Source organism: Eschrichtius robustus, chromosome 5 (genome assembly GCF_028021215.1).
Source record: "Eschrichtius robustus isolate mEscRob2 chromosome 5, mEscRob2.pri, whole genome shotgun sequence".
NCBI lineage: Eukaryota > Metazoa > Chordata > Mammalia > Artiodactyla > Eschrichtiidae > Eschrichtius > Eschrichtius robustus.
The window spans coordinates 43,466,191-43,481,040 of record NC_090828.1 but is presented as its reverse complement, the minus strand read 5'-3'; the positions used below and the strand labels follow the sequence as shown (position 1 = coordinate 43,481,040).

At 39.7% G+C, this 14,850-nt stretch overlaps 1 protein-coding gene across 3 annotated transcripts in view; it reads left to right on the top strand.

Annotated features, from left to right (window-relative positions):
- MYO1B (myosin IB) overlaps positions 1-14,850 on the top strand; it is a 182,088-nt gene that overhangs the window by 75,308 nt on the left and 91,930 nt on the right. For all 3 annotated transcript variants that reach the window (XM_068544761.1, XM_068544760.1, XM_068544759.1), the window contains exon 4: positions 7,808-7,902. In XM_068544761.1, the coding sequence (XP_068400862.1) occupies positions 7,808-7,902 (95 nt within the window). The remainder of the gene's footprint in view (positions 1-7,807; positions 7,903-14,850) is intronic.

Sequence of the window (14,850 nt, the reverse complement as noted above, 5' to 3'; positions counted from 1 at the left end):
AGCAGCAAAGACTGATAAGCTGGAATCTGTGCTTTTAACTGCCTGCCAAGCCCCAAGCAGGATGCTGGCCCTGTGGAGGGCTTTCCCCTGTGGCCTCTCATGCTCAGGGCACCATTTGCAGAAGGAAGTCCTCAGCGGCAAAGGGATTACCGCTAAATTCCAAAGAGCGGCTTCCAGGCCCTGAAGGCAGATGTTTCCTCCTCACTGCCTTCATATCTTAAGTCCAGTCCTTTTCCTTCCTGACATAATTCAGTCTTTTTTAAACCTCTTATCTACTTCCTAATGCATGTCTTCAATACCTGGCTTTTGCAATCCACCTTTGAAAAGGAGTCATCCCTTGGCCCAGTCCACCTTCACATCCGTCTCCAGGAGAAGGAAGGTGTTTGAGGGACATTTAGCCAGCTGGCCTTGGCCTGGGTAGACCTGAGGAACTCCATTATGATTTTGATAATGGTTGGGCCCATGGGATCAGGAGAATGTGAGTGTGCCCCAAAGCTTCTTCATCACAAGAGGATTGTAAATAGAATTTCTGAAATCTTGAAAGAAGACTACCCCTTAAGTGCTCTTTGCTGTTTGTTTTGGATAATATTGCATAACTAGCAAGTGAATCAGTGAGATAAAGAGCTTTGTTTGTAAATTCTAATACTGAAGGAGAAGAATTTCTTGTCTGATTACACAGGGATTTCTGTTTTTCCTTAAAACGTTATAACACATGTGAACCATTTTATACACACAAAACATTCAAATGCTGTGGTTTTTGTCCCTTTAGTGGTTATATTTGACTGTCCAGAAAGTATTTTTGAGTGACCCATTAAAAAATAATGAGAGACCCTAGTGTACATTGACGTTGACTCAGGCAGTCTATGAAATTTCGCAAAAATACTGTGGAGTCTGTTTTTTGGAAGCCAGTGTAATTCTAGAGGAAGAAGAAACTTTTTGTGCCTGTTTGTCATGTCTTATTTTAAAACCTGACTTTTGAGCTTTATTTGATGCCTTAACTGTTCTCACTTCAGAACAGATGTCATCTTAAAATGATTCATCCCTGATGAGATTTCTGTTTTGTACCTAATAGAAACAAGCCTTTTCCAATTATGTAGCCAAAAAAAAGCAATGTAACTAATTATGTTTAGGATATAAGAATGCATATGAACTTAGAAAAGTAAGTATTGATAAAATATTCCTAGAAAAATGATTGTAGATAATTTTTAGAGATAATTAAGTCTCACCTTTACTCTGCCATATGCCATGCCATGGCATAGCATCCTTCTTTTCATTGAGATGACAACTAGGGACCTCTTTGAGTTTAGATGTATAAAGAGAAAAGAAAGTGCAATGCACTTCTTTTTTTTTTGACCAGTTGTTTTGTCATGGTATGTATTTTTCCATCTTATGTCCTTTTGGCCTATCTATGTCTTCATATTTTAAGTATGACTCCTATAGGAAGCATGTAATTGGGTTTTGCCTTTATATCCATTTTAACATATTCTGCCTTTTAATTGGAGTATTTTGTCCATTAACATTTAGTGTGATTATTGATATGGTTGAATTTAGGTTTACCATTCAATAATTTATTTTCTATTTCTCCCCTCTGTTTTTGTTCTTTTTTTCTTGCCTTCTTTTGGATAATTTGAAATATTTTTAGAATTCCATTTTATTTCTTTTGTTATTTTGTACCTCTTTATATTTTATTTTGTGGTTGTTCATGGTGTAATATACATCCTTGAGTTTTCAAGATCCATACAGAATTAATACTGTACCACTTTATGTAAAATACAGAAACCTCGCCACCATTTAGGTCCATTTACCATCCATCTCCCCTTAATCTGTTCTTTATGTTTGTTTTCATAATCTTTCTTTTTAACTTCATGGTGTACATATGCCCATTGCTATCTATCTTTTTTTTAATATTAAAATTTTTTTTTTTATTTTTGGCTGCGTTGGGTCTTTGTTGCTGTGCATGGGCTTTCTCTAGTTGCGGCGAGTGGGGACTACTCTTTGTTGCAGTGCGTGGGTTTCTCATTGCGGCAGCTTCTCTTGTTGCGGAGCACGGGCTCTAGGCACGCGGGCTCAGTAGTTGTGGCTCACGGGCTCTAGAGCGCAGGCTCAGTAGTTGTGGCTCACAGGCTTAGTTGCTCCGCGGCATGTGGGATCTTCCCGGACCAGGGCTTGAACACCGTGTCCCCTGCATTGGCAGGCGGATTCTCAACAACTGCGCCACCAGGGAAGTCCCTATTGCTGTCTGTCTTGAAGAGAGGCTTACTTTTGTTGTCTGTCTTCTCTTGCTCTGAGGCTTGGATTGTTAGGAATGCTTACCAGTGTTGTGGCTGTGTAGGAATAACTGTATTGTTGTAAATATGTTAATTTACCATGCTTGCACAGGCACACCTCAGAGGCATTGTGGGTTCAGTTCCAGGCCACCTCAATAAAGTGAATATCTCAATAAGGCAAGTCACACGAATTATCTGGTATCCCAGTGCATGTAAAAGTTATGTTTACACTCTATGGTAGTCTATCAATAAAGTGTGCAACAGCATTATGTCTTTAAAAAAACAGTGTACATACATTAAATAAAAAATACGAAACAACAAGACAGTTATAATAGTAACATCAAAGATCACGGATCACAGGTCACTGTAACAAATGTAATAATACTGAAAAAGTTTGAAATAATTGTGAGAATTGCCAAAATATGACCAACCAAGAGACATAAAAGTGAGCAAATGCTGTTGGAAAAATGGTGCCAATAGACTTGCTTGATGCAGGGTTGCCACAAACCTTCAATTTGTAAAGAACACAGTATCTGGGAAGTACAATAAAATGAAGCATATTAAAATGAGGTATGCCTCTACTGGCATAGGACAAGAATGTAATAAAGCGTTCCAGGATAAAAAAAGTTATAGTTACTTATAACAAAGAAGTATAAAAACTTATTTTCCCTGAAGTTTTCCCTTAAGATATGATAGGATGAATGTTTCACGGAAGGGCATAACACTAATTTAACAGGGTGATATTTTTCAAGTGAGTGAATGTTTCTGACTTGAGAATATGAGACAATTATAGATGTACAGATACCTGCAATAGTATTTTACAAGGAAGGCCAGCATGGTGCCTCTCCTTTAAAAACAAACAAGCAAATAAACAAACAGACCTCAAGGTTACTGTGCAAAACACACCACACACAATTCCCTTTCTCCTTTTCCTTCTCTTCCACGTCCTTGCTGTGGACTACCTTAGCCCTTAATCGGGTTTAGTATGAAATTAGGAATTGGTGGCACACTTAGAGGTTAGGAATTTTTTTTTAAAAACACTTACTTTTTGTTGCTTGATTTTAAAAGCACACAGTTTTTAGGGCTGAACCAGAGCTAGAAAGGAGAGAAATAGTTGATATTTGTAGGTCTCAATGTAGATGAGAATTTTGAGACAGACCTATTTTAAGAGGGTTAAATTCAGAAGCAGAATTTCCCTAGTGTGATTTGAAAGTATTCCAGGATTCAGGATTGAATGAAGGGGAATACCATTTTGAGAGAGCTCTTAAAGAAAAAGACAGAAACAGAAAGGTAGAAACAGTTACCTAAGTTCAGGAGAGTTTCCTGAGACAAAATTTGTTCTGTTAAGCACTTTGGCTAATGGAGATGACAAACTAAAAGTCCTCAAATGGATTTGACCATTTTGGAGAGTGATTCCTCAAGCGCCTCATTAGAGGATAGCCAGAGGGACTGAAAAGTAGGGGGCTGCTTGGGAGAACATAAGCATAAGCTTTAGGTAGTGGTGGGTGATGTGTTGGGTGTCACATCATCTTTTCTGCTTCGTACAGTAGGTGAAAGAAACCTAGAAAGGAAATGGCAGGGCGGAGAGCTTGGAATTTGGGGAAAAGAAGCCCTGCCATTACCCTTGATGCCCACGAAAACAGGGCCACGGTGGAGATTAACATTCTGAACAGAAATAAGGTGGAGAAGGAACATAAACACCGACTAGATAATTTTGAACATGCAACCCAATCTTCTGCCCTGACAGAACCTAACAGATGAGCCCCAAACCAAGCTTCCAAAACCTAAAAGCGATAGATACAGCTATTTGCAGACGTGCAGCGAACATGCTTGGTGTTGGGGAAAGTTTGGCTCTCAACGAACAGCCGTTTAGCTGATCTGGAAATGAAGGGGGGACTTACACTCATACGTCAGGCTGTCGCTATTCTTAGAGCTCAACTAGAGGACAGACAAAGTGGATGAAACCCCGCTCTTGATGTGGTGGGATGAAAACCATGTTTGCCCGTTGTTATCGTCATCATAGTTCAATAAACCATTCATTTTTGTGTGTGGTAAATCACAATGATGACACGCTCACAAAATAATGCGAAGCATATGGGTCACAACTGTTTTTAAGTAGAAACTTCTCTAAAGATTTATTTAAGTTCCTTAATTACAGAGTGGTTGGGAAGACTGGCATGTGCTTTCAGTTTAGTTATAAATGTTGGCCGTGGTGATGGGCACGTGCTAACGTTGCCAGAGAGAAAGAGAGCAAGATTGGGAGGGGAGCTGGTGTCCTTCAGGACCTGCCTGCCCCTTTGTCATTTTTAAGTGAAGTCAAGATCTTTCGTGTTTATATGAAATAAGTATGATGACATTTATGCTCTGCTTGAGATGCGTGTGCTAGTGGTCCAGGCCAATTTTCCCGGTGCGTAAATACTTTAATTGGTAAATTTTCATGGCAGTTTGAAATCAGGGACTCTCCAGAGTCCTGACAGAATAACTTATCCCTTTTAGCCTTTATCTTAAATTAAAATATACTCCTCGTTAGATGAATCAAGCCCGGTTTGGGGAACAGCAGTTAAGTATTCTGTCTAGATAGACAGGAGGAAAGTAAGTGTTCAAGCTAGGTGTTTTTTTGACTTGAAATAAACCCATGCCAGGGTCATTTGGTGATCTTCTGAACCCTCGTGTGTGTGTGTGTACACATATATATGTGCACGCACAATCATATGTGGTTATTCACGTTAGAAGTCATTTTGCATCCTTTGGGATCTAGTAATAGTGTAATATATAAAGCTAACTTGCAGTCTTAGGAGCATGGGAAAAGGCCTGTGTTAACCCACGAAGAGGTCGGCAAATGTGTGTGGTTGGAAAAGTTCATTTGTATATTTGCCATAACATGCTTTCCTCTGTTTCTTGCCAATGATGAAAATGACAGCGGCATCACTGAGCTATTGTCTGGAGGTGGAAGGAGTGGGAGGGAGGAAGCCTAATAAGGAATCCAAGTAAAGCTCTCCTTCCCCTTGTGAAGGTCATAGAAGACATGGCTTTCCTGTTCACCACCCTTTATGGAGTGCAGTCCAGTAGGAACTTTGTCAGTACTTGAGAGGATCCACTCATTCATGCATTCGTATTTTGGTATAGACGATGTCTTATGTTCATAGCTCTGTGGGATGCACAAAGATTAATTACACAGAAAGGCTGTGTCCCCAGGAGCTTACACTCTGGTAAGGGATCAGAAGATGTCTGCATAACTAATTATGATACAGAAGGACATTGGACGTTTATTCAGGACTTGATCACTTTTAAAGTGCTTTCATACAGGTATACTTAATCCTCTAAGTGGAAGTACGTGGCTACATTTTTAATTTTGTACCTGAAGAAAACTCAGCCAGGGTGAGTGACTTGCTCGGGGTCCTGTAGGTGTTAAGTTGGGGGTCTGGGGCCCAGGGAAGCCTGTCCATCCAGGATGCCTCTGCCTCTGGGATTCACTGTTTTGTCCACTGTCCCAGTATGCAGTGGTGCAGAGGGGGATGTTTGCTTCCTCCTCGGGGATTCAGAGAACACTAGAGAAGGATGAGGCCACTGAGCGACCTTGGGAGGTGAGCAAGACACTCAAGGTTACTTAGGGGATGGCTGAAGGGATCTGAGGGTGAGGAAGACATGCTGGATGGAAAGAGATCAGTGTACATTGTTCACATAAGCAAGCTAAAGCAACATGTTACTCGAAAAAGTCCCTTTCTTTCCTTTTCTTTATATGTTCATTCAACAAATCAGTATATTTATGTGCAAGGCGTTGGTTGGAGTCATTGATGTGATGGTTACAAATAAGGCTTGTGGTGACTCTCTTTGGGGGCCTCACATTGGTCCAGCCAGAGGATAAGTTCACAGATAATCGTAAGAGGATGTGAGGAGAGGGGAAGAATGTGATACACAGGATTTCTGGGTTCAAGTTATGACTGTCCTGGTCTTGGACATGTCATGTCACCTCTCAGTCTCATTGGATCCTTTTTCTTTAAGGATGCAAGTAGCATTCACTTCACAGAGCTACTGTAAGGATGAAATCTGATTATGAATAGGAGAACACTTCATCCAGCTCCTGGCACATTGAAGGTGCTCAGTACATTGTCATTATTAATGGCGCCACACATTTCCTGAAGAGAAGCCAACGTCTGGTTGGCTGAACTGACGCTCTTCCTGTATCCCAGCCCTTCCCCAGGCTCCTTGCCTCCAGATTGGTCTCTCTTACATGCCGTCCTGTGGCCCTGTGATCTCTGTCCAGAACACGGAGGTGGTGTGTCCTAGTGGTCAAGAGCACACTGCCAGTGTGACCTTCTGTCTTCACTTTTTGCCACAATTTCATCCTCTGAAAATGGGATTAATAATAATTTATTTGTAGTAGTTTCGTTGTGAGATTTAAAATGATTAAATATGAAGGTCCTGGGGGACCATGCTGGTACAGGGTGAATGCTGCTATTTTTAGCTCTAATTACTCTCTGATTACTATGTGATCCTGTCCCTCCCTTGCTTACATTCCCGCTGGGTGGCTCCCGATCACCTCTGTTCTCCTGATTTGGAGTCTGCCCATCTCTCTAGCGCATCACTCCTCAGGCTTTGCCTTTCAGCAGCTGCAACTGCTTATACCCTTTACCCCACCTCCTAGGATATACGGCCTTTGTTTTTGCCTAAAAGCCCTTTGTCTTGCTAATGAATTCTTTAGGGCTGTTTTTCTACCTCTTAAGATACTCCTACTCCAAACCCCTACCCCCTTGAGGGCCCTGTCTGGTTCTGCAATGTTTTGCGCATATCTTTTTCCTTGCACTTAACCTATTTTCTATTTTGTATCTCTCTCCCCTGCATTCCTGGCGTGTTCTTCACATAAGGTAGACTCAATAAGTACTTGTTAATAAATGAATTAGAAGAGGAGCTTTCCTATTTTAAGTACAGTATCATATTGTCAAAATTATTTTTCAGTTAGAGGGAGCAAAATTTACCTTGTTAGTAAATTTTGAGGAGGGGAAGGTCAGCATGAGGACTTTCTCGATAGGGGGCCCTTTGTCATCTGGACAAGAACCATGGCAAACCTATAGTACCACCTGCCTCTGGTGGACCTTACAGTTTCAACCATCTTGTTTGTGAAGGCAGTAGTTCTATGTTTAGCTTAGTGATGGTAATATCAGCTATTTGGTATATGATAACATTTTTCTAATGTTTGAAAAAAATTTTTTCTCATTGTTTCAAAACTCCAGTGTATTGTCCTGCAAATAGCAACATTATCCAGTTGTGGACATGTGGACGTGTACTCTATATCTTTAGAGTACAATACATCAGTACCGTTTCAGTTAAGAGAGAATGCATAGGAGAAAGTAACACGGGCCACAGAGAATGGATAGCTTTATTTATTTACTTTAAGAATGTGAAGGAAATAAAATGTGATATCTCAGCTTTCTATCTAAAGCGTATCAATGACCCTTTAAAGAGCCTGTAGTTAGTTATATCTGATAAACACATAATAATGAGCTGAATTTTAAGGACTTTTTTCCCATTACCCCCTGCAGCTTTGCCCTGTCAGATGAAGCATACAGATCCCTAAGAGATCAAGATAAAGACCAGTGTATTCTGATTACTGGGGAAAGCGGAGCAGGAAAAACAGGTAAGGCCACCGGACAACCTTACTTTCTCCTATAGAAGGGTAAACGCTGCACCGAATGACGACGGCAGAGCGGGTGGGTGGAGCCTCATTAGCATGAAGCTCACAGGGCTCATGCTGGGAAGGCTAATGGTTCGGATCCTGGAATGTTCTCTGGGAAGGACTTGCCTCATCTCTTACATGAAGGAGCAGGCACCTATCAAAAGGGTTCCAACCAATGTGGGAGTCTCTTTCTGGATTCTAGACCTTTCTGTTGCAGTTCCTGTGTACTTCAAGGTCTTTTACCTTCCCTCCAAGACACCAAGGTCTAGTGCAAGGTCTCACCACTTCCCTAAGGAATGCCAGACTGTTTGGGTTTGGAGATCCCACAACCACAGACTATCTAAAAGCTAAAAAGTGAGGGAGGGCACCAGGAAAATGCTGGATTTTGCTGTAGAAAAAGTCTTCCTCTGAAGCCTGAAGAATTGAGATTTTTGTACACATTTTTAGACAGGCTGGCAACCTCCCCATAAAACAACCCCTCAAATGGGGAGGGAGTATGCTTTTTTTTCCTTGTGCTTTTAATAAAAGCAATGTGTGTGATTGTCTTGAGTGAGAAAGTGATTTTACACATGGTGCCCAGCTACCTGGAAAACGTTCAAAAGAGCTGTGATCTCTGAGTCCAGACTTGGACAGGTTAGAACCGCTGTTGTCAGTAGGTTTCTTTGATGGAACTGATGAGTCCATGAAAGAGGAGGATGGTATTTTCATAACTGGTTCATCTGTAAGATGTTCTTGTTTTATAGATAAGACTTTGATCATTGGTAATTTCTGCTAGTTTGCCAAAGTGGGATTTAAATGCTTCAACTTTACTTGGCTATTTAATTATCAGATTAATAACTTTGATATCCTGATGCTCAAGAGAAGAAAATCCCCCATGGATATTTCAGTCAACTGACTGAATCCATTTTGTTCATTAGCCCTTAGTTAGATTTGTGCCTTTAAAGTCTCCCTATCTGCCCTGAAATGGCTTTTCTTTCTATACCTATTTCTTCCTCCACTTTCTTAAGGAGTACCTCTTCCCTACCCCTCAAAGTAGCTGGAGAAAGAATGGTTAGATAAGATGTGTCCAGCTCCCTTCCCGGAGCCTTTGGAGACATAGTGCACTGTTTCTTTGCAAGGTTGCGCAGGTTCTAGGCTCTGGATGGGCAGAAATGGAGGGGAAAAGAGTGGCACGTAAGAATCTAAGGTTAACAGAGAGCACAGCCTCATATAATTGGAAGGGATCTTAGTTATAGACCATCTAGTGTAGGGTCCTCCCCAGGGACAGCCAAACTCCTTTTGTAGTGATGCAGGGCTCACTGCTTTGTAAGGCGGCCTATGGACTTTGTCACACAGGTTTGGTAACAAAAGTTCTTCCTTACCTAGAGATGAATTCTGCCTCTATGTATTCATCTTAACTCTGCAGTCTTGGACCTTACCAAATTAGTCTACTTTCTCTCCTACAAGACAATCACTTAATTCTTTGAAGTCATCCAACATATCTTCCTAGGGCTAAAAATCCCTTTTCTTTAAAAATTTCTCATGTGATACACATTCATTTATTCATTCATCTAGGAAATAATTCCTGAGTACCTACTAGGTGAAGGGTACTGTAGTAGGTACTAGTGATACATTGGTGAGCCAGACACCATTCCTGTCCTTGTCAAGTTTATAGTGTAGTACAGGAGATAAACAATAGCTCTACGCTATATATGTACATACATCTAAATGTATACATGTATACATACAATTTATATACAAAACATTAAGTGTAGTGAAGTGAAGTGTACACTTGTAAGGGTGCTTATACGAACATGTAACAGGAGGATTGAATCTCGTTCCCGAATTCCTCACTGTCATGGTCATATTATTCCAGAATCTTCCCAGTTTGTCAACATGCTTTATAAAATTGCATCCCAAGAAGTAAACAGAATACTTCAAATTTGCTCCTGGTTATTGTGAAACTGTCGCCCTCTTATTGTGGGTACTAGACTTCTATTAATGTGGTACATGTACTGACTCATATTGGTCTTTTCATCGAGCAAGATGTTATAGGTTTCTTGTATATTAACTTCTGTTTGGTCAGATTTTCTCAGTTGGGTATTGTTCAACAAAATTATTTTAAGCCTACATGTAGAATCTTTTGTTTATGATTCTGTCCCCTCCCATAGAACCACTGCCATGCCATTGGGAAATAATAATATTAGCTAACTTACATGAGCACTTACCACGTGTTGGGCATTGTGGTTAGCATATTGCACGTATGAGATAAGTATTCTTCTTATCCCCATTTTTATGATGGGGAAATTGAGCCACAGAAAGGTTAAACAACTTGCTTAAACTTACACAGTGAGTAAGTGGCAGAGCTGGGATCTTGAACGCAGGTAGATATATAGCTCTAGAGACCCCACTTGTCTTAGCTCAGGCTGCTGTAACAAAATACCAGAGACTGAGTGATTTAAACAACAGACATTTATTTCTCATAGTTCTGGAAGCTGGGAAGTCCAGTCAGGGTGCCTGGTGAGGACCTTCTCTCTGTGTCCTCACATGGGAGGAGAGAGTTTAAAAGTGAGCGTGAGCAAGCTCTGGTCTTCTTCCTCTTATAAGGACATTAATCCCATCACCGAGGTCCTACCCTCATGTCCTCATCTAAACCTAATTACCTCCTGAAGGCTCCATCTTGGAGGTTAAGGTTTCAACATATGAATTTCAGGGGGACACAAACATTTAATCCACAGCACCATTTTCATCCACTATGCTAAGCTGTATCTTCATACTTTGAACATGATTCTTTTTGAGTGCCATTAAACACATTGCCCTTGTTGGTAATTTTTTTTTAAAACTAGCCTCCAGTGTCTCTTTAAGGCAGGGATTATGTTTTCTTCATCTCTGTGTCCCTATAGCCTGACTTAATGCCTGGGACCCATTAGGCAATCACTACATATTTGAATGATTGAATAAATGCCATCCCCCAACCCGAGCCTCCTCCTGTGTCTTAATTTAAGAAATTGACAAAAATACTGAGTCAGACCAGGACAAAGACTGATCCTGACAACTGAAAATTGAAACATAGTTAATTCATTAAAAGTTAATTTGGGGGAATTCCCTGGCAGTCCAGTGGTCACGACTCTGAGCTCTCACTGCTGAGGGTCCGGGTTCGATCCCTGGTCGGGGAAATAACATCCCATAAGCCTCATGGCACGGCCAAAAAGAAAAAAAAAAGTTGTTGTGTTGATTAGTTCTGGATCATCTTTCCTTATCTTTCTATATTCTCTTTAGGGGGGTCACAACTAGTCTCAGATTATGTTTTTGCCTCCTAAACTATACACTCCACTCAGTACCTCTTACTTTGTCTCCCAGCTTACACATCCAGTACCTGCTTGACAAGTCTGTGTGGGTCTCTCAGAGGCATCTCAAACTAAGCATGCCCTAAACCGAACTTTTGATTTTACCCTCCTACCCAAACTTCCTGGTCTCAATAAATGGGACCACCCATCAGCCTAGTTTCTCAAGCTAGAGATGTAACAGTCATCCTTGATATTTTCCTTTTCTGTATCTTCCACATGAATCCCATTTTCTAATCTTGTCAACCCTACCTCTAAAATATATCTCATGCCAAGTTCTTTCTTCCTTTTCTTTGTATCCATATGGTGACTCTAGTTAGACCAAGCCACCAACCATTACTTCCTTTGAGGACTGTTTGTAGCAATATCTAACAGGTCTCTTCTTTTCCCCCATGCTTGCCTACAGTTTTTTTTCACAGACACCAGAATGATCTGTAAAACTGAAAACTGGATCAAACGCTTGGCCTGTTAAAAAAAATTTGTTTCGAGTTACCTTTTTGTGTGTGTGTGTATGTGCTGAGAACTTTTAAGATCTACTCTCTTAGCAACTTTTTTATTTAGCTTCACCGCACGGCATGCAAGATCTTAGTTCCCTGACCAGGGATCGAACCCGTGCTCCCTGCAGTGGAAGCGCAGAGTCCTAACCACTGGACCGCCAGGGAATTTCTCTGAGCAGCTTTTAAGTATACAATACAGTGTTAACTGTAGTTGCCATGATGTACATTAGATCCCTAGAACTTCATCTTATAACTGGAAGTTTGTACCTTCTGACCACCTTTCACCCATCTCCATTTCCCCCTTCTCCTTCCCAAGCCAACAATCTACTCTTCTCTTTGTTTCTATGAATTTGTCTTTTTTTTAGATTCCATATGTAAGTGAGATCATACAGTATTTGTCTTTCTCTGACTTATTTCAGTTAGTATAATGCCTTCATGGTTCATCCGTGTTGTCACAAATGGCAGGATTTCCTTCTTTTTTTTTTTTTTTTTTGGCTGAACAATATTCAGTTGTGTATGTGTATATATATATACACACACACACACACACCACATTTTTCTCTATTCATTCGTCCATAGACAGACACTTACTTGTTTCCATTTCTTGACTATTGTAAATAATGCTGCAATGAACATGGGAGTGCAGATATCGCTTCAACATAGTAATTTTTTTTACTTTGAATATATACCCAGGAGTGGTATTGCTGGATCATATGGTAGTTCTATTTTTAATTTTTTGAGGAACTTCCATACTGTTTTCCATAGTGGCTGCACCAATTTACATTCCCACCAAGAGTGCATAAGAATTCCCTTTTCTCCACATCCTCTCCAACACTTACTTCTTGTGTTTTTTTGATATTAGCCATTCTGACAAGCATGAGGTGGTATCTCATTATGGTTTTGATTTGCGTTTCTCTGATGATTAATGATGTTGCGCATCTTTTCATGTGCCTGTTGACCATCTGTATGTCTTCTTTGGAAAAATGTCTATTCAGGTCTTCTGCCCATTTTTTTTTTTTAACATCTTTATTGGAGTATAATTGCTTTACAATGATGTGTTAGTTCATGCTTTATAACAAAGTGAATCAGTTTTACATATACGTATGTTCCCATATCTCTTCCCTCTTGCGTCTCCCTCCCTCCCACCCTCCCTATCCCACCCCTCTAGGTGGTCACAAAGCACCGAGCTGATCTCCCTGTGCTATGCCTTCTGCCCATTTTTTAATCGGATTGTTTGGGTTTTTTTTGGTTGAGCTATATGAGCTATTTATGTATTTTGGATATTAACCCCTTATTGGTCATATTATTTGCAGATATTTTCTCCCATTCAGTAGGTTGCCTTTCCATTTGTTAATCATTTCTTTTGCTGTGCAGAAGCTTTTTAGTCTGATGTAATCCCACTTGTTTATTTTTGCTTTTGTTGTTTGTGCTTTGGGTGTCATATCCAAAAAATCATTGCCAAGACCAGTGTCTAAGAGTTTTCCCCGATGTTTTCTTTTAGAAGTTTCACAGTTTCAGGTCTTACATTTAAGTCTTTAATCCATTTTGAGTTAATTTTTGTTGGGTGGTAGTTAATTTTTGTCAGTTCCATTCTCTTACATGTGTATATCCAGTTTTCCCAACACCATTTATTAAAAAGACTGCCTTTTTTCCATTGAATATTCTTGGTTCCTTTGTCAAGTATTAGTTGACTGCTTATGCATGGGTTTATTTCTGGCCTCTTGATTCTGTTTCATTCATCTATGTGTCTGTTTTTATGCCAGTATCATACTATTTTGATTACTGTAGCTTTGTAGTATAATCAGGGAGTATGATGCCTCTAGCTTTGTTCTTCTTTCTCAATACTGCTTTGGCTATTTGGAGTCTTTTGTGCTTCCATATGAATTTTAGGATTGTTTGTTCTATTTCTGTGAAAAATGCCATTGGAATTTTGATAGGGATTGTATTGAATCTATAGGTAGCTTTGGATAGTACGGATGTTTTAACAATATTAATTCTTTCTGTTCACGAATGTGAAATAGCTTTCCATTTGCTTGTGTCACTTAAATTTCTTTCACCAATGTCTTATCATTTTCAGTATACAGATCTTTCACCTCTTGGTTAAATTTCTTCCGAAGTATTTTATTGTTTTTGTTGCTATTGGAAATGGGATAGTTTGCTTTATTGCTTTTTAAAATTGTTTATTGTTAGTATAAAGAAATGCTGCTGATTTCTGTATGTTGATTTTGTATCCTACAACTTTACTAAATTAGTTTATTAGTTCTTACAGTCTTTTTGGTGGAGTCTTTTGGATCTTCTGTACATAAGATCCTGTCATCTGTAAACAGAGATGACTTTACTTCTTCCTTTCTGTTTCTGACACCTTTTATTTCTTTTTTCTGGCCTAATTGCTCTGCCTGGGACTTTCAGTACCATGTTGAATAGGAGTGGGGAGGGTTGTCTTGTTCCTGATCTTAGAGGAAAAGCTTTCAACCTTTCACCATTGAGTATGATGTTAGTTGTATGCTTGTCCTGTATGGCCTTTATTATGTTGATGTATAGTCCTTCTTTATCTAATTTGTTGAGAGTTTTTATCATGAGAGGATGTTGAATTTTGTCACATGCTTTTTGTGGATCTATTGAGATGATCATATGATTTTATTCTTTTATTCTATTAAAATGTGATGTATGTGTTAAATGTGAGGTATCACATTTATTGATTTGCATGTGTTGGACCGTCCTTGCATCCCAAGGATGAATTCCACTTGATCATGGTATATGGTCCTTTTAATGTGCTGTTGAATTCAGTTTGCTAGTATTTTGTTGCGAATTTTGGCCCTTATATTCATTAAGGATATTGACCTATAGTTTTCTTTTCTTGTAGTATCCTTATCTGGCTTTGGTATAAGGGTAATGCTGGGTTTGGAAGTGTTCCCTCTTCTTTGTATTGCAAGAGTTTGAGATAGCTCTGGTCCTGGGCTTTTCTTTTTGGGAGGCTTTTGATTACTGATTCAGTCTTCTTAGTAGTAATCAGTCTGTTCAGATTTTCTATTTCGTCATGATTCTAGGAACTTATCCATTTCTTCTAGGTTGTCTAATTTGTTGGCATA